The following is a 25,887-nucleotide window of genomic DNA, read 5'->3' on the forward strand; positions in this document are numbered from 1 at the left end:
GTACCACACCACCGATATGTTGTCTGTCTGTATTGCAATTGTTCCTAGTGGGAGGGAGTCTTGGAATACCTGCAACACCAACAGCACCACTCTCATCTCTAGGATGTGGATTATGCAAGTGGTTCTCAAGATCCTGCCAAACACCCTGGAAGTCTTTCCCAGATAATGCCCCCCCCCCAATCTGGGCAGCGTTTGTGGTTACTGTGGCTACTGGTTGTGGAAAGACGAACGGTCGACTAAGGTCACCTGAGTGGAGTGAAGCTACCAGCACAGATCTTTCTTGCGGGATTCTTTGATGATGAATTTTGTGAGACATGGGCAGTTCCTGCATGGACTACTGGGTGGACAGTAGCCACTGAAGAATTCTCATGTGCAGACGAGATAATGGTATCAAGGTTGCTGTTGCCGCCATGGTACCCAAAACTTTCAAAACAATCCTCGCTTGCACTTTTTTCTTGGTCAAGAGGTTTTTGACTTGATGTAAGGTTTGAATCCTCTCAGGAGGAAGCTTGGCCAACATTTGTCTTGTATTTAAGTCAGCCCCTATAAAGACGATATGCTGTGATGGCAACAAGACAGATTTTTTGAAAATTATCGTGATGCCTAGGTGAGAGCAAAGATGAATTGTGGTGTCTCTCGCTCTTGTTAGTAGATGCTTGGTGGTGGTGGTTAGGAGCCAGTTGTCGAAGTACAGGAGCACCCGGAATCCTAGACGCCTCAAGTGAGCTGTAATCACTGCCATACATTTGGTGAACACTCTGGGAGCTGTAGTGAGACCAAAGGGAAGAGCTCAAAACTGGTAGTGACTGGCTACAAGCCGAAAACGCAAATGTCTCCTGAATCGCCTCTCCATTTTTCTGTGGTAGTACTCATCCTGAAGATCTATACAGTACATCCAATCATCTTTCCCCGGAAAGGGGAGTATTGACTGCAGTCTTACCATCCGGAACTTTGATTGATTGATGGACTTATTTAGTCAGCTGAGATCCAGAATGGGCCTCCAGTCCCCTGTCATTTTTGGAACTAAAAAGAACCTTGAGTAAGTTCCGGATCCAATTTGGTCTATGGGGTCAGTTTGGATGACTCTTTTTTTCTAGCAACACTTGAACTTCTACAGTTGCGTGATCCCTTTGACTGGGTGGAACATCCAGGTCTGATTTTGCCATTAAGGGGAAAGAGGAAAAGGGTATGTAATAGCCTCTGGATATGATCGTTTGTACCCAATTTGTCTTTTGTTATTTCTAGATAGGCGTTTGGGTACAACCATAAGCGACCCCTGACTGCCTCCAGAGATGGACAGACGGGCATTCTCTCAGGAGCGTTGAAAGGGCTTACCAAGGAAGGAATCCCTGTCACCCTGGTTCTGTGGACCCCCTCTGTAGCATGGTTGGAGTCTTCCATTGTTACTTCCCCCTCTGCCCTTGTGGGAAGAAGCATCATGTGCATCCAGAAAAGCTCTCTGGGACTTATGAAACCACATTCCCCCCCTTCTGACCTTTGGGATAAGGTCTGGTAGGTAGGGAGAAATGGACTCCAATGGCAGAGAGAATCTTTCCTTCCTGTTCACACCTGGCTAGAGTCTCTTTAACCTTTGGCCCGAATAAGGACGAGCTGTCAAAAGGGGTGTTAATAAAGGAAGACTTAAAGGGTTCTGCAAAATCACATAAGCACATCCAGGAATGTCTACTTATGGAAATTCCTGCACCAGCTAACCTACTCATTCCATCGGCTGCATAAGAAATGAGCCTCATTGAAGAGTTCACCGCAGAGTTTAAGGTGGAGAGTTGTGAGTAAACCTTATCCGAAACCCCCACACCTACAGAACCTTGGAGGGTATCCCCTAGCTCCTTCAGGAGATCCCTCTGAAGCCTAGTGAAATGGTTAGGTAGTTCAGCGACCAAAGAGCAAAAGATGCTGAAGAAAACATATGCTTTCCGTATCTGTCCATCGTACCAGACTCCCTGTTTGGTGGATGGACAGATGAGCAGATCTCTGACAACTCCTTCTTGGTGGCTACCACCACCAAAATAGCATCTAGCGCGACACCTTTATTAAGGAACTCCTTCTCTGAAGGTGCAGTGATGAACTTATTTGGCCTCCTAAGAACAGGTTCCACTGAATCTGGAGAGTCCCATGCCTTCTGACTGACTACATTCATGAGCTGGTCGAAAGGCGGAGATACCCAAGAGGTGGAAAGGCAAGACCCATTCCTCTCAACTGTACAGATTTTCACAGAATGTCTAGATTTTACCTCATATTTTTGGTCTGTTTTCCATAAAATTGTGTTTTTTCCTGCCAGATTAGTGGCAAATCATTAAAGACCGAAGTTAGAAAATCGTAACAGGCATTTATATTTCAGACTTTATACCCTTCAGAAAATTCACGCTAATGCAAAACCTGTTACTCTATCAACTTTCTACATTTGTAAGACCAACATTTAAAAATTGTCCCTAGTTTTGGGCCATTGTCCCACTTTTATTTATGGCTTTGTCCAGATTTCTTGCTCTTAGAGGTTGAGAGGTATGGCGAGACCCAAAAGCCTCCAGGTACACAGACTCATCCTCAGAAGGGTTGGTGGACTTCCAGCCACCTCTCTGTTTAAGCATCTCTAGGATGTCTGCAAAGGAGACATCCTCAGAGGGTGACCGTGGGGACCCTTCTGACTCATTGAGGTCCGTGTCTGAAGCAATGGACTCCTCCAGGGAGTCTAAATGTTTCCTCTTGCATAATCTCTTCCAAGGGACCTCCTCAGAGGGATACCCTGGAGTGGTTTCAGATGAGATATCTTCGCCCAATGGGGCATTCTAGAGGCTTTGGGTCTCCATGCCTGAGAAGAGTACTTGGAACTGAGAGTGGAGCAGTCTGAGGTGACGGGCACTCTCCTCGTCAGCTCGAAAGCACACCAGCCCTGATCCAAGGGAGACCCTGGCTCCGAGGAACCAGAAGTCCCACCTGTGAACCAAGGCCGTGGGCTCTGAGGCCGATGTAGGAGCCGAACTCACCCACACCAAAGCACCGAGATCGAGATTTTGATCGGACAGCTGTCCGATTCAACTCTCCTCACCAGACCCGGTAGGAGAACATCGGCTCCTAGATTCCTCAAATTCCAATAGAACCGAAGAAACCAGAGCATCGGACCCGAAGATCCCGGAGGAGGTCTCGGCACAGATGATTCCACTACAATAGGGATCAAGCACTCTGGCTTCGAAATCCAAGAACGGGTCGAAGGAGGAATCGATGAAGGGGAAGTGGTCTTAGTAGGTTCCGAGTCCCTCTGGGTCAGAGTTGACAGCATCTTGGCCAGCGCCAGTGTCTGTAAAAGTCTCCTCACCACACGCTCCACATCGTCATCTGAGAGGCTTCGGGAGGATCGAGAGGAAAGGGTTGGAGACCTCACTGGCTACAGCAAAGGAGATCTCAGAAATGGGGAGAGCAGTTCCAAAACAGGGGACTGGCTCCGAAACTGAAACTCTTTCGGCTCCAAAACCACAATAAGAGCCAAAGAGGGGAATTTCTCAGGCCCAAAAGCCTTCAAGTCCGAAGATGGTTCCTTGGCAAGTTTTTTTGTTAGCTCCGACTGTGAAGCAGAAGATGATATTCTCTTACCAAACTTCTCAGATCTAGAAGATGGGGATTCTTGACTTGTTTTGGAGGTGCTCTGAGTCCCTTCTAAAGCTTCTGAAAATGAAATTTTTAAAAGACCTCACAATCAGCTTATTCTTTCTTTCCATTATTACCCTGGAAATGAAGGCATGACTGAAAGAACATGACTCCTGTAGGTGAACAACACCCAAACAATACACACAACTGGTATGTCCATCAGTTAACAACATCTTTTGATTGCACTTGTTGCATTTTTTAAAACACAAAGGTTTTGATTCCTTAGGATCTTTCGACATCCTGTTAACACACACAAAAAAATCTAACTACAGTCAACCAGGAAAACAACACAATTTTTTTTTTTTGTTACACAGAAAAAGGGTAGAACTACTACACAATAATAACACTATACAGGGGTGTCCAACCTTTTGGCTTGCTGGGGCCGCATTGAGTGAACAGAAATTGTCTTGGGGCTTCATATAAAATATATCATATAGTTAACTCTTTCGCTGCTGCAGGATACCAAAGTGGATCTCCTGGCTGTACTGTAGATGCATTCGAACAATGAATAAATGTAATAAATGCCTAACATTTGCTTTAAAATTCTAATTCTCTAATCTAACAGTTAACTCTAACATCTTAGTTAATATATATACACACACACACACACACACACACACACACACATATATATATATATATATATATATAAATAAACAGATATTCACTACAGCACTAGCATTTCTCACTGGGAAAACTACTCCAGCAGTCCAACTACATAAAATGTCAATATTAGCAGTCCTACAATACTATAATCCACAAAAATAAGCCAAAAATTTGCAATAAAGTAAAGAATTCACATTACTGACTTAATAAAACAATTCTGAATAAGCTATAAGAGGGTTTCACCCAAACAAATGACTGGTGCCAGAAACATAACCTCAAGCTATATGCCAAAAAATGCATCATCATCCCCTTTGAGGAGAGTGATGTCCCCACAAATTATCACATTAATAACAATGTTGTAAGGACACAATCAGTCGTGAGGTGCTAGGGCACCCAGGTTGATAGAAACCTGACTTTTGACCACCATGTTGTCTTCGTTGTACGGAAAGCTTTTTACATGGCCCACCTCATTAGTAAGGGTATCATCCAGGGACAAGGAGGTCATAACATGCCTGTATTCTTCCTTTACAAGAGCAATTATTGAGTGCAACGCCCCTTTTGGCATGTGCCTCAGCAAAATACCATGCCAAAAGAAAGACCACAACCATTTATGATAAAAAAGGTCAAAGGACTGCGTTCACTTAGTTATCCAGACAGACTAAAAAGCTTCTTGCTTTCCTCTGTCTCACTGGTCCCTATAAATTTCATCACTGGCTTGCTTTCCAGGCTAAGAAAGATCCTGCCTTAATGGACTTTCTCCACCTCAGAAATACTGGTTATATTTAAAATGCTCACTACAAAGATCACAGTCTTCACTGCAACATAAACAAGCCACTTTGTATGGACAGGTTCTTGACACAAAATCCTTCAACTTCTGTAAAAAGCTCCTCTCATTATCAAACAAAGTAGTTCAGCAACTTGACAACTGGATGAATAGTCATAAATGTACTCCTTGAGTAAGTAGCATAGCCTTCATCAAACCTGATGGAAAATCCACATACTAAACTTTCCTATCTGGATGGTTAAGATCTATTATTGGTTACTCAAGTCTACTTGCCCAAGAAGAGGGGCCTATTTAACTAAGAATTCCATTTGCAAAAATATATTCAGTTTGTTTGTGTCTTTTGGCTTTTCCCGGTTAGGAGTTGCCACAGCGGAACTCCGGTCTGCTAATGATTGGCAGTAGATTTTTACGTGCTGGCTTGCCGGGCCTAACACACAACCTTCAACGAAGGAACGCCCATTCATGCATGTTGCCACACAGAAGACGCTCTAACTGAGAATCGAACGGGCAACGTCTAACTGTGAGGCGACAACGCTACCAGAGCACCACCACCGCAGTATACATATTAAATCTCTCTCTCTCTCTCTCTTACACACACAAAAGGAGCCCCTACTTCTAAAATAGGCAACCACAGTAATCACATGGTACAGACTCACTGAATGAAATTGTCTGGAAGTCAAAATATCTGAAAAAAAGATGGATTCATCCATGCAATTTCCCACCACCAAAAGGACCATCAATAAATCAACTGACAACTGCTCAGCAAAAAGTAAATCAATAAGAAATCCATAAACTCTCTAAGATCATACTACATACTGGAGTAAACATATAACTTCCGTCCAATCTAAAGCCATTTGACATTCAGACATTTTAATTTTTGCAGATGTTATTTACAGACTGAAAGTTTACTGAGCTGTAATGCTGACCTTCGCTTTTGAAAAAAAAAAAAAAACAAATTCCCAGACTTTGTCTATAGCCAATTGCAGGCAGAGTGAGCTCAGTTCTTAATGCAGAACTGTGTTTTTTGTCTATAGCTCAAAGTGCAGACAGGATTATTTTTTTTTATTTATTATGTATTTATCTATTTTTGGAAAACATCTTTAAAACTATTACATTGATTACACACCCAGAAACACAGAAAAGTTACTGTGATAAGTAAACCACAGACTGCTGCAAGAAATCAAAGTCACATTAGCACTCTATGCTTACGTCTGAACCAATGAAGCATACCTGTCAATTCCAAAAGAATTAAAGTAGCTTAACAAGAAAGTAATTTGCAAGGTTACATGGCAGTTTATTTTGGAAATAAGCAGAGATATTAAAAAAAGCTCTGTTTCTCATAATTATGCTAAAAAAGTCTTCCAAGGTAAATACAACCTTCTGATTTAGTATGGAACCATACCTCTCAGCCTTAGAGCAAGATCTGGACAAAGCAAAAAATAAAAGTGGGACACAGGCCCAAAAATAGTTATGCATCACAGACACCATTGAAATAACTGTAGCTGCATTATACATCACTTATAATATTTCTATCCCATCATTGTCAGTTAAGCATTATATGGCTCATTCAATCCTGCCTTCTTTTGCAACAAAGAAAACCATGCTTTGAAATGACAAATGCATTAAAAATAATAAAACACATTGCATCCACATCCTGCAACTTCCTACCTGCAAACAACCACAGAGCTTTCACTGAAACTAGGGCTGCTTATTTCCCCAGAATGACAGCTCTCCCTAATTAAGTCTAATGGTATACAATCTACCAGGATCTGGACTACCTGAAATAAATTAAATTATGGCCTGTAAATTGCAAGTGCACTTTGTTTAATTAAATTATATTTCAAAGCCCACTTGCTGTATTTTTTCAATAACATCCCAATATCCATTTCCAGGTCACTTTACAAGGCATTGGCAGTGGTAGACTTTGCATCCTCCAGATCCCTACAGGACCACACTCATACTGCTAACATTGTCCATTAAATGTAAATATCCATCCACTGTAAATGGCAAGAAGCTATGTCTTAAAAATCTACTTTTGGCATGCCTAGTACCCAAGTATCAGGTTTTGAAACAAAGAAATATTCTCCACAGTCTGCAAGTCTCTTTCTTTAATAATCATCTGCTGTTGCAGCACTCCCAACACAAACACACACACACCAAAACCTCCAACATTTAAAAAATGACATTGTGCCCACCTGATTTGCCAGTATTGATGAGCCACCAAAGATATGCTTACTGTTGTCCAATCTACCACTGCTTAGAACTCCCCAATGATAAAATAGTGCTGGGTGCTTTTTTGTTTGTCAAAAAAAAAAAAACTATATGCACACCGATGTTAGAGTTACAGGTCACGGGCGCGGAAATCCACTACTGACCCATTAACCCTAGGCTGCTGTCTCATTCTTACTCCATGGAACTGCATTACTTGGATGACTACTTTTATTTCCTAAGCAAAAGACACTAATTGGAAGAGGAGGCAAAAATTCTGACATTCTTCGAAAATCTATACAGTTGAGAGATATGATTTCATATTTAATACAACACTCTCCCTGTCAAGAAAGCTGCAATTTAATGAAAGTGCACTTTTAATGTACGATATATTTGTGAGCTAACTTGTTATGTTCAGTAGGTAGACCGATTGTCACTAGCCTCTTTGTGCATGCGTCTCTCCTGTCACACACACACACACACACACACACACACACACACACACACACACACACACACACACACACACACACGGTCTTCTACTTTCACACACAAACATTCTGCTTTCATGCATGCACTCACTCACTCATTCCATACTTACCAATTAACACAGGTTAAAAGCTGTCTCTTTCAAAGGCAGTGGCGGCAAATCCATACAGGAGTCCCTCTTCAGCAAGAACTCACACACAATGATTCTTTGGCATGAACACACAGACCCTTCTTTGAAGCAAAAAAAATAAAAACTAGAAGGATGCTTTGGCGCATCTGCACACCGATTTTAGAGTTACAGGTCACGGGCATGAAAACACAACAAAAAAGTGTTTTGGGACATGCGTACATCGATGCTGGAGTTAGAGGTAGAGGGCCGCATGGAAGAGCTCTGAGGGCCACAGGTTGGACACGTGTACACTATAGCTTACTACAACTTACTACAATACAGGGCAAGAAACAGTAGTTCTCCTCCTAATTAACACAGGGAAGGAAGAAAGGAAGGGGAAAGGCCCTCTAAGTGTAAGAGGCCGGAGGGAGCCCTCTAACTTAAACGAGCTACCCAATAAAAGCATAAAGGATTTAGTCCAAGCTCTCTAACATAAACAAGCCTGGAAACCAGGATAGGGACTTAAACAAGCCTGGAAACCAGGATAGGGAAAGAATCAAACAGGCCTAGAGGTGGAACGACGGTCACCAGAAAAGCATAAGTAACAGTACAGCAAACACCCTAAACAGCTAAATACTACTTTATAACACTCTAAACAGTTAAACCACAACAAAAAGGGAACAAGTTTTGACACTTTTTAGTAACTAATAAAGAAGAAAAGTTTCTACTTAGACAGAGCCTGCATGGAAGCACCCAATCTTGTTTAGTGCCAAATGAGATCTGGGTAATCTTTCCTGAGCATGATGGTTTAGGGTGTAGCCACGAGCCGGTGGAAGTCCTCGAGCTTTTATATAGGCAGAGTCGGAAACGATTAATGATTCCAAGCCCAACCAGCAAGGAATGAAGGCGAGATAGGACAACATAACATCAGTAGTTTGAATGGCAAATTAGTAAGTGAAAAAAACACACGTTCTTCTCAATGGTGACAGAGTGGAGTGGTCCACGCAATGGCTGGAAATGTGGAAGACGCAACAAGTGATGCCTGAAATGTAGGCACTTGTGCTCAACTTATTCGCATGATAATGACACCTACTGAGTCAGTTCTTAGAAAACAGATGTTTATTAAGCCAACATCTATAAATCTGAAAGCACTGACTCAGTAGAATTAGAACTAGGAGAACTGATGCCTGATTGCTAATGTCATTCTGGATGGACTGGTATACCCTGCCTGGGATCACAACACCAGTATTTTTTCATAATGCAGACATAATGTGAGGAGAAACATATATCTGCCTCAGGAATTAGGTGGGGAAAAAAAAGGATATAAAAAGCAAGATTGCTTTGGGTAAGGGGGGATAGTTCAACATTTACAAAGGAAGCTTCATCAGCTGAGGTGATGAATTCTGTCATGTTAAGTATAGCAAGCTTAAGATTTTATTTTTTTAACAAGAAACATATTTATTAAATTATTTTATGACATAAGCAATCATAGAGTTAGAGTTCTATATAAGTGAAAACAAACCTTATTGACATATTTCAGTTGCAAACATTATACATCACACACAATCTACAACACAGTCAGTGTCATTCAAACATTACATGGCTTATTTAATTCCTGTCTTTCCTTACACCTCACTCCTCCTCTAAAACATTATTCTGCATGTACTGCTCCCACAATTCTGATTTTTTTCTGTTATTTGCTCCTACCTTTTTCTAAAGATCCCACTTCCAGTTGTTTTATCTATTACTATATTCATTACTTTTAGTAATGTTGGTTTAGACTTTGATTTCCATTTTCTAGTAACTGCAATTTTTGGCAGCCAGTAGAATTAAACTTGGCAAAAACCTTACTGTGTCTAGGCAATTCTGATTATGTATCACTGCTCAAAAAAATAATTTCTTCAGTTACACTAATTTGTTCACCTAGTATTTCTGACAGAGTAGTTAAGCAGGGAATGTTTAAAGTCTGCCAGCTCATTACACTTCCAAAAAATATGTCCTCAGTAATCCCTTTCTTTCCCATCACACCACCACCATTTGCAATATACCTGAGGAAAAATTCCTGAAGTTTGCCTGTGACATAAAAATAAATATGCAAACACTTTCAAGCAAAACACCTAAATCTTCTAGACTTTGTTGAGACTGAATGAACATAAATTACAACATCATTTCCTCACACCACTGAACGCAGTAATGCTGATAAGTCGAATTCAACATTATCGACATTACACAACTTACCTTGACATCGGGAGATGTCCTACAAACATTTTGCAAAAAATGTGTGCAGATGTTCTCTTTTTTTAAAAAGGTTTTAATGAGTTTTTGATAATGCATTTGCCATCAATGTAGATTGTTCTTATGGATTTTAATTAGTAAAGTGGGAGGGAGAATTTAATTGTTATTAATTAATGGTTGATTACTAAGCATTTATGAATTAAATTAAGTTATTTGATTGTTGTCTGAGGAAGCGGTCATAGAGATCGTGAAAGCGCTTACGTTTGTTATTTTAATAAAGAGTTTAAACCTAGCTGTGGTGGATCAGGCTGTATACATTTTTTTGCACTACTTCTCAGAGGTCCAGGCAAAGACAAAAGGCTGTGGCTGACCATAGGTTCATAGGTAGGTACTAGGCTATCGGCCCTGGGGCCTATACAAGCCCAGCCAAAAAGGTACCCTGGCTTTTGCCACCCAAGAAAATTATTTTTCTGTGCCACTGTTGAGCACAGCCACAGAGGTGATCCCCGGGGTGAATTTCCTATTTTCCATCCAATCATCAAGATTTTTCTGAAAGAGTGCTAATGAGGAGCTTTGTTTGATATAGATAGGTAGTTTATTCCAGAGTATGGGAAGTCTCTGGGACAGGAATCTATCCCTCCGGCATGTTCTGTTTATTGTGGTGACAAGGTTTAGGTCCCTAGAGCGTGTAGCTCGGAGGGATTGGGATTTCTTTAAGGGGAGCATGTCCAACAGCTCTGGGTTTGACATAGCTTTGTATGTTAGGCAGAGGTCACCTCTGAGTAAGCGATATGCGACGGAGTAAAGCTGGAGTTTTTTGAGACGGTCTGCGTAGGGCATCTGTTTGAGGCCGGTAATCCTCTTTGTGAGGTATTTCTGCGGCCTTTCCAGTTGTTGTACATGTCTTGTGAGGTACATACCAAAAGGGGTATTGTACTCTATAATGGGTCTAATGAGTGATGAGTAGAGGGGAACAATTACCTCTTTTTTTCTGGATGAAATACCTTTTGTGATGAGGTGTGCCACATAGAAGGATTTCCTGACTACTGTGGCGATGTGATTATCAAAGGACAGACTACTGCCCACTTATGTTCCAAGGTCTCATCACACTTTCGGTGTTAAGTATACTACCGCCTATGTTGTAGTTCATAGGTACAGAGTTTTTACCAAAGGGGATGACAATGCACATTTTGGCACTGAGCTTGAGGCCATGGCTTTGACACCAGGCATCTGTCTCAGTGAGGCCCTTTTGCAGGATGTCCACATCGTTAGGAGTTTTGATTATGGCTCCTAGTTTGCAGTCATCTGCGAACTTCGTTAGCCTGCACTTCAGAGAAGTAGATACCAAACAGGAGAGGACCCAGGACTGAACCCTGTGGTACTCCACTTGTCACTGGTCTGAAGTTGGATTTGGAGTCTGCTACTTTCACAGTGTGGGTTCTGTCAGTGAGCCAGTTGGCAACCCATCTTGTGACATAGGGATTTATATCTAGTTTAGTGAGTTTATCTATAATTCCAGAGTGGGGGATGGTGTCGAAAGCCTTGGCAAGATCTAGATAGGCTGTGTGAACCCCAGTACCCTTGTCTACGGCTTTGGTGACTGCTTCAAAGAAGTCTATCAGGTTTAGGAGACATGATCTGCCTTTTACAAACCCGAACTGGGTGGGATCCAGAGTTTGGAGATTACCAAAGTCTTTGTTTATAAGTTCCATGATGATACGTTCCATGGCCTTGCAGACCAGGCTCATCAGGCTAATGGGGCGGTAGTTCCCGGGGTCCATGGTGGCTCCCCCTTGTGGAGTGGGATAACCGTTGCTGTGCTCCATTCAGCAGGCACAAAGCCTTAGGTGAGGCTATCATTGAACATGGTACTTAGGTGGGGTGCCAGTTTGTTCTGTAGTTCGTGTAGAACGCAGCCTGGGATGTTGTCTGGTCGCATGGATGCTGTGTTCTTGGCTTTGGAGAGTGTGTTTTTTTACCTGTGCAGCCGTGATTACAGGAACTTTGCATTCTTCCGGTATAGAGATGGGCTCTTTAGGGGGTGAGAGAGGGGTAAAGTTAGCACTGAACTTATCTGCCAGGATGTTGGCAATATCAGTTGTGTCTGTATATTTAGTGCCATTGTGCTGTAACTCAGAGCAGATCTGGGTGTTGCCATTGAGATTCTTGACATAGCTTCTTTAGAATCAGTGGCGATTTTGTTTTCGTAACTAGCTTTGGAGGATTTTATCAGGGTTTGCAACTTCTTACTAAGGCTGACCAGGGAGCTCCTCCACTCGTGGGATTTTACTCTATTTTGCAAGAGTTTCTTCCTTCTGTTGTACAGTTTGTTTATGGAAGGGGACCACTAGATTGGCTTCCTTTTTTTGGAGGATAGCGTCTTGGTTCTGTTTGGGATAGCACGATCCATGCACTCACGTAAGTGCTTATAAAGTGCAATTGTGTAGGATTCAGTAGTCGTAACTGTATTGTCCATCTGTATGGGTGTCATGAAGTTCACCACTTCTGTCTTAAGAAGCATGAAGTTGGCTTTGGAGACATTTTTTACCATGGTTTCCTTAATGGGGGGGTGGAGGCAGGATGTGGATATCTAGGGTAATTAGCTTATGGTCAGTTCGGACCAATGAGGCATTGACTTCAGGTCTGGAACACCGGTCACTCATATTGGTAATGACTAGATCTAGGATATTGTTGCCCCTGGTGGGGGTGTGGATAAGTTGATCCAGGGCATTGGAGTTTATGAATTCCAGAAAACATTGAGCTAAGGAGTTGGTACATGAGTAGTTTTCCCAGTTAATGGTGGGGTAGTTGAAATCGCCCATTATTAGTGTGCTTGGTTGTATTTTCCAGTACATCAAGAAAAGAGGAGTGGGAATTCTGGGGCATGGAGGGTGATTTGTAGCAAACTACAATTTGGATTGCAGTTTTGCCCATAGTTGCACTTGGATAACCTCGGCTGCATTATGCTGAGCAACTAGCCTGGAGGTGTGGATATCCTTAATGAATATGGACACACCTCCGCCTTTGTGTTCCAGTCCAGGTTACATGGCTGAAAAGTGTAGTATGAGTTATAGCCTGGTAGTGCAGGGGTGCTCTCTGGAGCCTTGAACCAGGTCTCAGTCACTGCACAGATATCAATGTTCTCCATTTTAAGGAGTGCCTCGAGTGAGTGCATTTTGAGATTTAGACTTCTACCATTGAGTAGCATCACCCTCAGTTTTTGCTTGCCTGTTCCTGTTACGGTGGTGAATTTGTCATTTGAACCTTGCCTAAAAAAGGCACTATAGGGGCGGCAAGAACCTTAGCCAGTATCCGAAATCCCAGAGGTGACAGGTGCAGGCCATCTCTGGCAAAGCATCGTGGTCTGTCGACCATGTCATCCCAGGCAGACAGATACTGGATCCCTTTAGAATGGCACCAGAAGCTTAGCCAATTGTTGAAGTCGATCATTTTGTCCTTGTACTGCGGCATCATTCTGGGTGATGGCAGTATGCTACTCAGGACTAGGGTCATCCCTGCCAGGGCTACAAGTTCGGTGAGCTCTTCCATGTCTCTTTTCATGTAGTCCAGGGAGGTACATCTCAGGTCGTTCACACCAACATGGACAATGACAGTCATATTTGTACTTGTTGTAGAGTGGCTTGAGTGCATGGGTTATGTGGCAGATCCTGGCACCCGACAGGCAGCTGACAGTAACCTTCTCCTTGTTTAGCCTGTTGAGTGGGACATCAGTGTGCCTGACTATAGAGTCGCCTATGACTAGTGTGTTGGGTACATTGTTTTGCCTTATTGGCTGTGGTTGAGCGGCACACTGAGTCTGCAGGCTATGGGTCATTTGGGTTGTGTTGGGGGGTGGAGGTTGCTTGCATTTCTGCTTTGGAGGTCTCTGTTGCTTGAGCAGATTATTATTGAGAGCCTCCGTGAATGTTTTTGTGTTTCTATGTGTGGATTTCGGTGGTGTAGATTTAGTGAGACTATGTGATGAATGTGGTGTGGTGCAAGTGTTTACCTTCTCCTCTTGACTGTCAAGTTCAGTCTTGATTGGAGAGAGCTTTACCTCTAGTTTGGCTAGATAAGTGCATCTCTCACAGGTTGTAGTGTTGGGTGGTAGGAGGAGAGGGTTGTCTGTGTACATGAGGCAATTTCTACATTGCCCCAAGATGCCCAGATTCATCAGATAGACAGGAGAGAACACTGGGAGCTGACCCTTGGACATGCCTGAATAAAAAAACTATTTTCCTCTAGATAAGTGGGGAACGTGAGTACAACAGTTGTTTTTCTCTAAGCAATTGAGGAAAGTGAGTACCAAAACTGTTTTCCTCTAGGTAATGAGGAAGGTTGAGTGCTGTAGTAATTAGTAGGTTATTTAGTGCTTACAAGTTCTGAACAAGTGCTGATCACGAATAAGCAAATTCAAGTGCTAAAAGTAAGAATCTGTATCTGGACTAAACTAGTTACAGGAAAGGGGGGAAACAAGTGCAAATGTGGGCTTTTCAATCAGAAAGTTGAGAGAGATGGAAAAACTGCCCAAACAGCCAATAACTACAATTTCTGGGCCAGAACCACTCCTTATGTGGTAGATAGGTTACCTAGTGCTTACCACTCCCACTGATAAGCTAGAAGGCTTCCCTCCAACACAGAAAGCTTAGGGGGGCTCAGAAGCTTACATACAGTCCTGGATACAGCATATCTGAATCTGGACTACACTAGTTACAGGAAAGGTATTTTTTTTTATATATACAGAAAAATAGCTAAAACAGCAGTCAAAACAATTCAAATGCAGTGCAAGCTAGCACACTTGAGTATGTAGCAATGTTAGACCAAACAGTTTAAAAAATGCAATTAAATTAAAAATGACTAAAAACAATGCAGAATGAGTCTATTAGGTAGAAATTAGGTAAAGAGATGGGACTGGGGGGAGTGTCCCAGATAAAATCGACAGTAGGGGCGGGCAACAGCAAAAGCCTCTAAATTTAAACAACAAGACAGGAATAGGGAGAGTGGGTATGAGAAAACCAACACCTTCAGCAGAGATCTGAAAAACTATACAGTGAAGCAAAAATAACAGTGCACAACTCTGAAGTCAGCCAGCAATGATATAAAATTAGTCAAACAACAATTACCAGTACACAACTCTGAAGTGCCAGAAAAATATACTCAGCTCTGTATGTCTCCACATAGTTTGAAGAACTCTCTTTCAGGACACAGGAAGGCTCCAGCAATGATATGCAGACTTTTTTACTAACAGGGTCTAACTTTATGCAAGTAATCCTTGAGATGGTCAGATAACACACAGGATGTAAAACCAGTTATACCAACTTAAGACACAGAGAAATAGGGGGGGGGGGGGCACCTTCAGCAGAGATCTGAAAAATCTCCAGATAGTCTGAAGAGCATTCTTTCAGGACACAGGAAGGCTCCAGCAATGATGACTGTAAGTTGGGTGCTGTCATTGACTCCCCCAATGATGTTAACATACTGCAAGAGGGTCTCACAGCAACTAATCACTGGTACCAAGTCATGGCCTCAAGCTAAATGCAAAAAATGTATCATCATACCATTCGGCAAAAACACAGCCCCTACTGATTACCACATCAATGGCAACCACCTAAGCACACAACCTGTGGTGAGAGACCTGGGCACTCAGGTTGATAACCTCGCATTCGAACATCATGTTGCGGCAGTGGTCAGAAAAGCCTTTTACCTGGTTCATCTCATAAGTAAAGGGATTGCATCCAGAAAAAAGGAGGTTATTACCTCTCTAAACTCTATATACCATTTGGTATGTACCTCTCCAAACATCTGTGCCAAGTGGAAAGGCCGCTGAAATACCTCACAAAGAGAATCTATGGCCTCCAACACCTGTCCTATGTGGACAGGCTCAAATCACTATTACTCTATTTGGTATCATACAGATTGCTCAGGGGTGATCTGTGTCTTGCCTACAAGGCAATCTTGGACCCTGCCCTACTAGAGACGTTCCATATCTGTAAGTCTAACTCCTCACGCATTACCCGCTTGAAAGGCCTGAATCTAATATGTGACATCAACAAAACCTGCTGTAAAGAAAGGCTCGTCTCCCAGAGGCTGCCCCGTCTCCAGAATAGACTTCCTGTGCATGTTAAACAGAGCACCTCACTGACCCTCTTCAAGTGCAACCTTGATGACTGGATGGGAAACCACAAATCTGTCCCAGGGGTTCTACCTGTGTCCCTCACTGACAGGGTTTCTTTTTGGGGATAAACTCTTGGCTAGGCTTGTAAGGGCCCCATGGCCATTAGCCTAGTAACCTCCTATGATCCTATGACTTACTATTCTAAACCACTGCATTCAGATTTATTTACAGACCTATACATATCACCATGAACATTTAAAAAACATAATGCCTTGCCTGGTGAGGGTCATGGTCCTATACATACATTCTTCTTACACCTCTAAACCTCTTAGAGTAAGAACTGTGGACAAAGCCATAAATAGGGCATTTTTTAAATATTGCTCTTACAAACTTAGAAAGGTAATAGAATAACAGATTTTGCATGGCTTTTCTGAAGGGTATGCAGTCTAAATGTCGAAAGTCTGTCATTATTTTCTGACTTCGGTCCTCAGTGATTTGTCAATGAGTTGCCAGAAAAACAACATTTTATGAAGAACATGCCAAAAACATAAGGCAAAAATTTGGACAGTTGAGAGGTACGACTCTTCTAAATTCCTGTGTCTACATAATTCTGCTAATGGCACTAACCACTGCATTCAATCATACTATTGGCTTAGTTATTTATAACTCATAAGTAAAATAAGACTCTACCACCATTATTGATTACTTAAAACAATCAGATAGCATACTGATGCCTTCAGGTACAGCCAATGCAATCACTACCAAAGGAAGAAATTTGTTTCTCTACATTCCCATCTAATATTCAAGAAAAAGTTTTCTTTGTGGCACAGATGGTCTAGGTTCAGAAGCACAGCTACAAAGATACCATGGTTACCTTTAAGGCTAGCCTTAATGACTGGATGAATAGACATAATTTTACCCCAAAGTTATCACGTGCAGCCCAGCTGGATTTGGGAGGTGAGTTCTTGAAAAAGGTGACAAAAACTTTCTAAACGTGACTATTTAAAGGTCTGCATGTCAAGGCATCTTATAATCCCCATGATTACTTGCCTAGTAGAATTCCTGTGTTCCTAATACTAGAATGTGTGGGAAATTGCATTACAAACCTTCACCATTACAGCATGATTGATCTTCTACACGTCCAAATTATAATGTAAAGTCCCACACCATATCTTTGCAAGCTACAGGTCCCCGACTATGACCAAGGAAGCCCATAACACATACTTAAATGTACTGGAGACACTCCCTATTCAAGTTAACACTATATTTATATGTGACTTTAACCACCCCACTATAAAATGAGAATCATACATGACCCCAAAAAATGCAGGCAGAGAGATTACTGGATTTTGTAATCACAAACACCATGGTCTAGCTAGTCTGTAAGCCTACTATGGGCCCTATCATCCTTGACCCAGTCCTCATAAACAAGGAGAACAGTGCCCCTTCCTACCAGTGTAATGTCCTCATTGGTCAGATCAGACCATAAAGCTGCCTTCTTTAAAATAAACATAAAATCGGAGACCCCAGCCAATGCTGAAATGTTTAGAAATTGTTCTAAGGCAAACCTCTACGCATTAAATGACATCCTGGCAATATTTCAAGCCCATCAAAACCCTGAGAACTGTCCAGGAACAATCGTTCACAGAAATCCTGTAGAATCATGTCAATGGGTACACAGAGACAGCTGTACCTCCTTGGAATAATCACAGGACAAACTCAAAAAAAAAATTAAAAAAAAGTCATCCTGTCACCCTGGTGGAATCCCAACATCAAAAGGTTGGATAACAAAAGGAAGAAAATTAAGGAAAAAATTAGGAAGTGCAATATTCAGCAAGGTAAAAACTTCCTTAAAAATCTAAAACTCCTCTTGGGCCTTATCAAGTCTACGAATGCCAAATTTGAGGTAATAATCACAAACTAGGCCAAGGACGATCACAAATCATTCTTCAGCTATGTCCACAATCTCAGGATGAGTCTATGGACATGAATCTCTATGGGCCTGGGTAACTATGAACTCATAAGTCTGACTAATCTCATATGCAAAAGCCATGGAAATGATAAAGAATGACATAGGAAAAGTACAGTTTTGTACCTACCATAAATGTAGATGTTCGAGTGTACACCCTGCTGCAGTCATCACACTTGGGTTATCCTGTCGTCAGGCGGTCCCGCAGTCGGCTGGAATTCCAAAGTCTTGGTCTGGCGTCGGTTGCTGTCACTTCTTCTCTGACGTCAGTGCGCCAGGGGTATAGATAATGCAACCGACGCCATTTTCTTCAGTTTTTCTTGCCCCAGATGTCAGGTGCCCCCAAAAAGGTGGTCAGTAATTAGTACCAAATTGAGTAAATTTGCACAAACACAAAATCCCTTCAGCTATAAGCAAATACATCAGGAAGGTATTGAAGAGATTTAGCCAGTAGGTCAGAGAGGATGGAGGGAGGGTAACCTGGACTGCAGCAGGGTGTACACTCGAACATCTACATTTATGGTAGGTACAAAACTGTACAATGTTCATCGTGTTACCCTACTGCAGTCATCACACTTGGGTTGAATCCCAAAGCTAAGGATGGGTAGAGGTATCATAGAGGGTTAGAGGAGGCTAGAAGGCCCTGCAGACCTGCAGTGGCGAAGCCCGCCCTGGTCTTAGAGTAAAGTGGTAAGTGATAGTGTTTGGTAAAGGTGTGTACTGAACTCCAAGTTGCAGCTTCCAAAATCTCCTTGGTTGGAACCCCCCTGAGAAAGGCTGTAGAAGTAGCTGTTGCCCTGGTAAAGTGGGGCCTAATGGTAGCAGGAACTGGTTTTCCATGATGGGTGTAGCAAAAACGTATGCAATGGCCTATCCATTTGGAAATTGTTTGCTTTGATATAACCTTCCCTTGAGAAGCTGTAGCATAGGATACAAAGAGCTGGTCAGATTTTCTGAAAGCCTTAGTTTTGTCCAAGTAGTAACGAAGTTGCCTGTGAATGTCCAAGGAATGCAGGAGTCACTCACCTTTGTTCTGTGGATTTGGGAAGAAGGTGGGTAAGTGGATGGTTTGATTTAAAGCCACACTGGAAACCACCTTAGGCATAAAGGAAGGATTAGTTTGTAGAGAAACTCTGTCTTGATGAAAAATGATGAAAGGTTCCACTGCCATTAGTGCCTGTAGCTCTGAGACTCTTCTAGCTGAAGTTATTCCTAGCAGCAGGGCAGTCTTCCATGATAGGAACTGAAGATCTGCAGAGAAAGCTGGTTCAAAGGGAGGTAGCGTTAGTTTTTCCAGAACAAAACTGAGGTCCCATGTTGGTGTAGGTGCTCTCCTGGGTGGTCTAATGTTTTTTGCCCCTCTGAGGAACTGCCCTAGAAGTGGATGCAAAAATAAGGGTGGATCCGTGTTGTAGTGGGCCGAAATAGCTGAAGCATGGATTTTAATGGAGGAGAAAGGAAGTCCTTTGTGCAAAATCTCAGTTAAATACTGTAGAATGTGAGGCATGTGAGGCTGAACTGTGTCTTGGCCTTTAGATTGGTTCCAGGCACAAAACCTTTTCCATTTGTCTGAATAAGCCTTCCTGGTGCTTGGCCTCCTGCTTCCAGAATAACATCCATAACTGCTTGGGAAAGAGGAGCTGGCTGGATGCTTAGTTGATATGCCATGCAGCCAGATTTAAGGTTTTGAGCTGGCTGTGAAGAATCTGATTGTTTTGTTGTGTGTGTAAATGGGAAATTTGTGGTAATATCCATGGTGGGCCATGGGCCATATTCCTCAATAGCGGGTACCAGTGCTGGCATGGCCAGTCTGGGGCTATGAGAATCAGTCGTGGTCTCTCCTTTTTGACTTTCAGAAGTACCTTTGTGAGGAGAGGCAATGGAGGGAAGGCATATACTGTCAGGTTTTTCCAACTGAAAGAGAGTGCGTCCACTTTCCACGCTTGATGGTGAAGTGCCCTTGTACAAAATTTTGTTAGTTGATAGTTTTGAGGGCTGGCAAACAGGTCTATGTCTGGAAGGCCCCATTTTTGAGTTATCATTGTAAATACTTGTGGATCTAGTTTCCACTCGTGGGGATCCATGATGTTTCTGCTGAGGTCATCTGCCAATGTATTCTTCTGTCCTGGTAGGAATTGAGCTTATAACTGAACTTGGTAAGCCAGAGCTGTGTTCCATAAGGTCATTGCTTGCCTGCACAGAGGGTCGGAGTGAGTACCCGCTTGTTTGTTTATGTACCACATTACTGTGGTGTTGTCTGTCTTTATTGTCAGTTGTCCTGGATGTAATAGATCCTTGAAGGCTGTCAGAGCTTTCTGTACAACTAGCATCTCTTTTTGATTGATGTGCAGATTCCTTTGATCTGCAGTCCATATGCCTTGAACACACTGTCCTGCCATGTGAGCCCCCCAGGCGTAATCTGATGCATCTGTTGTGATAGTTTGCCTGGCTGGGGGCAAGGTGAAAGGCTGACCCTTGTTGAGGTGACATGCCTGTGACCACCATAAAAACTCCTGTTGTAGGCAGGGAATGAGAGATATCATTGTGTCCAAGCTGTGGCTGTGTTGAGACCATGTGTTGTAGTGCCCCATTGGCGAGGTTTGTACTGGGCTTGTGGTTGTCCTCTGCCCTTTGGGCGTCTGTATTTACCCCTCTGTGGTCTGTCTGTAGCTGGAAAGGACCAATTTTTTGTTGGCCAGTTTCTGCTGAAGCGAGGGGGCTGTACCTGTAGGAAATCTTTGACTGTCTGCATAGATTTCGCCTTATTCTCCATTTTCTTTAAGACTTCTGCTTTAACTCCAAAAAGAACATCCTGCTGTAAGGGAGCATCTAGAAGTTTTGCTTTAACATGATCAGGTAGAGTTTGTTCCTTTAACCAAGCATGCCTATGTATAACAGACCCAGTGACAGCTGCTCTACTGGAGGCCTCCAAAGAATCAAACCCACATTGTAAGGTATGTTTGCCCACCTGTTCAGTGGCATTCAACAGATCCTGCATTTCTTTCAGTTCAGATTGTTGAGGGAGAGTGGTCATTTTTTGCTTTAACTGAGAGATTAGAAATTGCTGATACTTAAGCATGTGAAATTGGCAATTTAGTGCCCTCATAGCTAGAGTGGCTGAGGTGTAAACCTCCCCCCCCACCTGTCTAGTGCTCTGGAATCCCTCTCAGAAGGTACAGGATTTTTAGCCATAGAAGCCTTAGCTCCCTTGGGACCCTGGGAGATTGTCTCTGGGTCAGCAACAGTGCTTTTGTAAAGAAATTTGTGGGAATCAGGCACTCTATAATATCTGTCAGGCTTAGCCGGAGCAGGAGGTAGAGAATCAGGGTTAAAACTGGATTCTAAGTAATCAACATCCACAATGTCTAAAACTGGTGGGATGGCAAGTGGTCTGTGTTGGGGGAGTAAAATAAACTCTCTGAGCCTTTTCTTCGAGTCAGAGTAGTCCTGACCTTCCCAGTGAAAATTTTCCCTCATAGTGTGTAAAGTTTCCCCAAAGGAGTAGTCTTCAGGAGGAGAAGCTGAGGGAATGGAATCCTCAGCATCAGAATCTTCATAAGGGGAGAAGAAGTAATATTGGTCCTCAGAGGAGTCTGAAGAAATGGACACTTGTTCAGAGCATGCATAATCTTCCTCTTGTCTAGGCCTTTTGTCAGGAGGGGGCTGGGAACCCCTGATTAAAGTGATCAAATCTTCAGCCATTTTGAGCATCTGTTTCTTAGGCATGGGGCCTTGAACAGGGGACTGAAGTGCAGACTTTTCTGATTTAATAGGAGTCTTTGTCTTAGAATACGATTTAATGGTAAGCGTCGTCGGTCTGAAAATGCCTTCAGAAACTGATGGCGTTTCTGCACCACTGACATCTTTTTCAGCAATGTCGTCGGTAGGACCTGAACTAAATGGCTGCGTTGGCCTGGTACATTCCGTCAAAAATTCTGAAGCGGTCTCGGGTTCCAGATCTGCGGTAGTCACGGGGCTGCGTCGAAGCCTCACTGAGGACTGGAGAACCGGAGACCGGACCAGCCGAGGCCTCGGAATCTGGCTTAGGCCTGGGCTGTCTGTCCTTATCCTTGCATTTTTTGTGCACGCCGGTAGTCGGTTGCTCCGACGGCATGGTGTAGTTAAATTTCCTACAGAAGTAGTGTCATGCGAAATCAAAGCGTCTTTTAATAGTACGCTTATTAAACCTAGCACAAAAATGACAACTAGTGACGTCGTGGTCTGGGCCTAGGCAAGGTATGCAATAAGAATGAAAATCCTTATGAGGTATTTGCTTCCCACAAGAAATACAATTGTTAACTTTTTCTGACATCGGTCTGAGGCAAGAAAAGTTTCCCCAACGGGGTACTTAGCTTTATAGAAGACTTCGGTCTGAAATTCGAATTCGAAAATCTCAGTAGTCGGCCGACCGGCACTTGCGAACTGCTTCTGCTTCGGGCACCGCGCAGCAAGAAAGACTGAAGAAAATGGCGTCGGTTGCATTATATATACCCCTGGCACACTGACGTCAGGGAAGTGACAGCAACCGACACCGGACCAAGACTTTGGAATTCCAGCTGACTGCGGGACCGCCTGATGACAGGATAACCCAAGTGTGATGACTGCAGCAGGGTAACACGATGAACATCCTTTAGATACTGGATCCAAGTCAGTCTGGTTTTGTCAAGAAAAGGTCATGCCTACTCAACCTGTTGGGCTTCTTTGACAAGGTCACCGAAGCAATGGATGGGGGCAAAATGGTATGCACTGCCTACATTTACCTAGCCAAACATTCAATACTCAACATGGGCATTGTAGACAAATTCATGAAATTAGGTATAAACCCCTATATCATCCACTGAATAGCCAACTGGCTCTCAGATAGGACCCAAGAAGTTAGTATAAGGGAGTCTACTCCACAGAGAGACCAGTCACTAGTGAAGCCCCTCAAGGCTTGGTGCTGGGGCCATTCCTTTTTGGCATCTACTTCTCTGGCTGAGCAAGTTTGCAGATGGCTGCAAATTAGGTGCTTTCATTGAGTCCCCCAAAGACACAAATACCCTCCAAGAGATGCCAGAGTCCAAAACTCAATGCCAAGAAATGTTTAATAGTATCTTTTGGGAAGACCACTACCGCTGAAAACTACCACACTGATAATACACTGTTAGAGTAGACCTAGTGAACAGGAGATTGGGAATGCATGTAGACAACAACCTGGCCTTTGACCATATCTGTGGTAGTAAGGTAATCCTTCTATATTGCACAACTTATAAGCAAAGGTATAGGTTCATAGGTAGATACTAGGCTATTGGCCCAAGGGCCTACGTAAGCCTAGCCAACAAGGTTCCATGGCTTACAGACCTATCATTGAGTACAGTGCCCACTTTGGTGTGTACCTAACCAGCCATATCCCACAATTAGAATGTCCACAGAGGTTTCTCACTAAAAGAATACAGGGCATGAGTAAAATGTCCTATACAGACTGCCTCAAGGTCCTATCTCTGTATTCTGTCTCCTACAGGCTTTATAGGTATGGCATCTATATCCAAGGATGTCATTTTCCTGCTCTACTTCCCTCACCAGACCAATTATTTAGAACACAATGCCCACTTCAGTATGCACCCGACCAGGAATATGCAACATAACTCTCCAAGGCCAAGAACACTGCATCATTGGGCATTGATGACATCCCCAAACGTCTCCTTAATAGCATGAAACACAACCTATCACGACCACCAGAATCACAATTTACCTGTAGAGCCCCCACAGAGGTTCCTCACAGAAAGAATGCAGGGCATAAACAACATGTCCTAAGTGGACTGCCTCAAAGAATTATCCCTGTACTCGGTCTCCTACAGGCTACTCAGAGACAATCAAAGCCAGGTTTACAAAGCATCCTCTGATCCCTCTCTGATGGGCCTGTTGCACATCTGCAAAACAAACAGCATCAGAATTACCTGATTTAGGGACCCAAATCTCATCTGCAACAAAAATATGACATGTTGGACAGGCAGGTATGTGTCTCAGAGTATACCCCTTCTCTGGAACAGGCTTCATATCCACGTGAAACAAAGTTCTTCCCTAACCCAATTCAACTTTAACATGGACCAGCAGATGGGGAATCATAAATTTACCCCTGGTATGGCACCCTATGTTTCTAGTAGACAGAGGCAGCCTGGAAATGTTTGACAACCCAAGTCCAAGCCTACATATATCCCTTAAAACAACCCAACGGTATAAAAACTTGTCAGATACATTTCTAAAGCATGGGCTTAAAACAGCTCCCTGAGGTCATTAGTCTAGTAATCACATATGAAACCATGAACCTAACGTGATGCAGATACCATCATATACAAGACAGTACATGTTGCAGAATGGCAGTATTATAGATGAACCATAACTCAGCAGTTCCCAGAAGCTGACCAAACAATATGATCACACACACTGCCACATTACAAGTAAATAAAAGTGTCAGGCAAATAAGTGGCATTCACCTTCAAACCAACAGGAATCTGCTTCACCTCTGGCTCCAGTGCATAACACGCCATATCAGTTATGGTCTTCACTTCATGGTCCAATGGCTTGTCACTGATGAAGGTGAGCTAATGCATGGTATTAGCTAGCCAAAGAAATATTTGTTGAAGGATATGAATGGCTCACTATCTCTGATAGTGTAACTCACACTACCTGTAACAGTATAAATATCTCTTTGAAGATGATTTTGTTGATATTTGCTTCTCTAGCCTACTGACTTTCTATAATTTTCTTCCTTGTTTGGACATAATTTTGAATTTATACAGTATTACTTGCAAATTTAATACATTTCTCTTATTACACACAAAATCTTACTTTACGTACCCCAATGTGCTATGATCTTTGCAAAATAACCAAGTTACATTTTGCTGGATAGTAATTTTTGCGTTGCTTGGGCAACTGCAATTTTGCCTAAAATGTTGTATGGGATCAGTATACTCTTTAGTCAGTTAGTATGTAAGTAAGTAAATAAACAAATAAATTAGCATTTACTATAAGAAAGTCTGAAAAATATAATCAAATAGAAGAAATCAAATGAATAACAGCAGACTAAGACTGTTAGCTTAAATCATGTTATTACTTTCAGTCATCAGGAAAACATTTTGTCAATCCCTGCTGAGAATAATGACAGTTTAAGAGATTTTACAGCTACTTTGTACCTGTCTGTTAAGACAATTGGTGCTTCAAGTGATTCTGCAGGAAGTATATGATTCTCCATTAGTCTTTTAAACAGCAGGGCTTCTTCCACACGATATGGATTTAACAGCATCAGTTTCTTTTCAGACTCAATAATCCATGCACCTTGAAAATTTAGTCGAGCAATAACATGAGGCCCTTCAGTTGCCAAACTACAATTCTTGGAAAGTTGCTGGAGTTTAGTTTTTAAGGAAGACATAGAAAATTGTACTTTTGTGCTCTTAAGACTGCTTGCATGTCTCAGTTTCTTTTCCTTCTGAGACTCAAAAAGTTTGTCAAGCAACTGCTGGTTAGATAAAGGAGCTTTCAGTTTATGTTTTTGTAGTGCAGGTTTCTGTTTTTTGTCTCCTTTACAGGGATCGTTTCCAAGCACCTCCATAGCCCTTTTTGTTTGCATATTGTATCTTTCAAGGTCTTTGGTTGCTCTTTCTTCATACCTGTGAAAAGAAACAGAAGAATATCCTAAATGAACATTTAATTTCTTTATAGGAACAGAATATCTT

The 25,887-nt window shown here is 42.5% G+C and overlaps 1 protein-coding gene across 1 annotated transcript in view; it reads right to left on the reverse strand.

Annotated features, from left to right (window-relative positions):
• The window catches only part of PMS1 (PMS1 homolog 1, mismatch repair system component), a 2,357,833-nt gene that overhangs the window by 642,680 nt on the left and 1,689,266 nt on the right, over positions 1–25,887 (reverse strand). The window contains exon 10 of the mRNA XM_044075169.1: positions 25,348–25,821. Within this exon, the coding sequence (XP_043931104.1) occupies positions 25,348–25,821 (474 nt within the window). The remainder of the gene's footprint in view (positions 1–25,347; positions 25,822–25,887) is intronic.

The sequence above is a fragment of the Protopterus annectens genome, chromosome 6.part0 (genome assembly GCF_019279795.1).
Source record: "Protopterus annectens isolate FY-2018-M chromosome 6.part0, PAN1.0, whole genome shotgun sequence".
NCBI classification, from domain to species: domain Eukaryota; kingdom Metazoa; phylum Chordata; order Ceratodontiformes; family Protopteridae; genus Protopterus; species Protopterus annectens.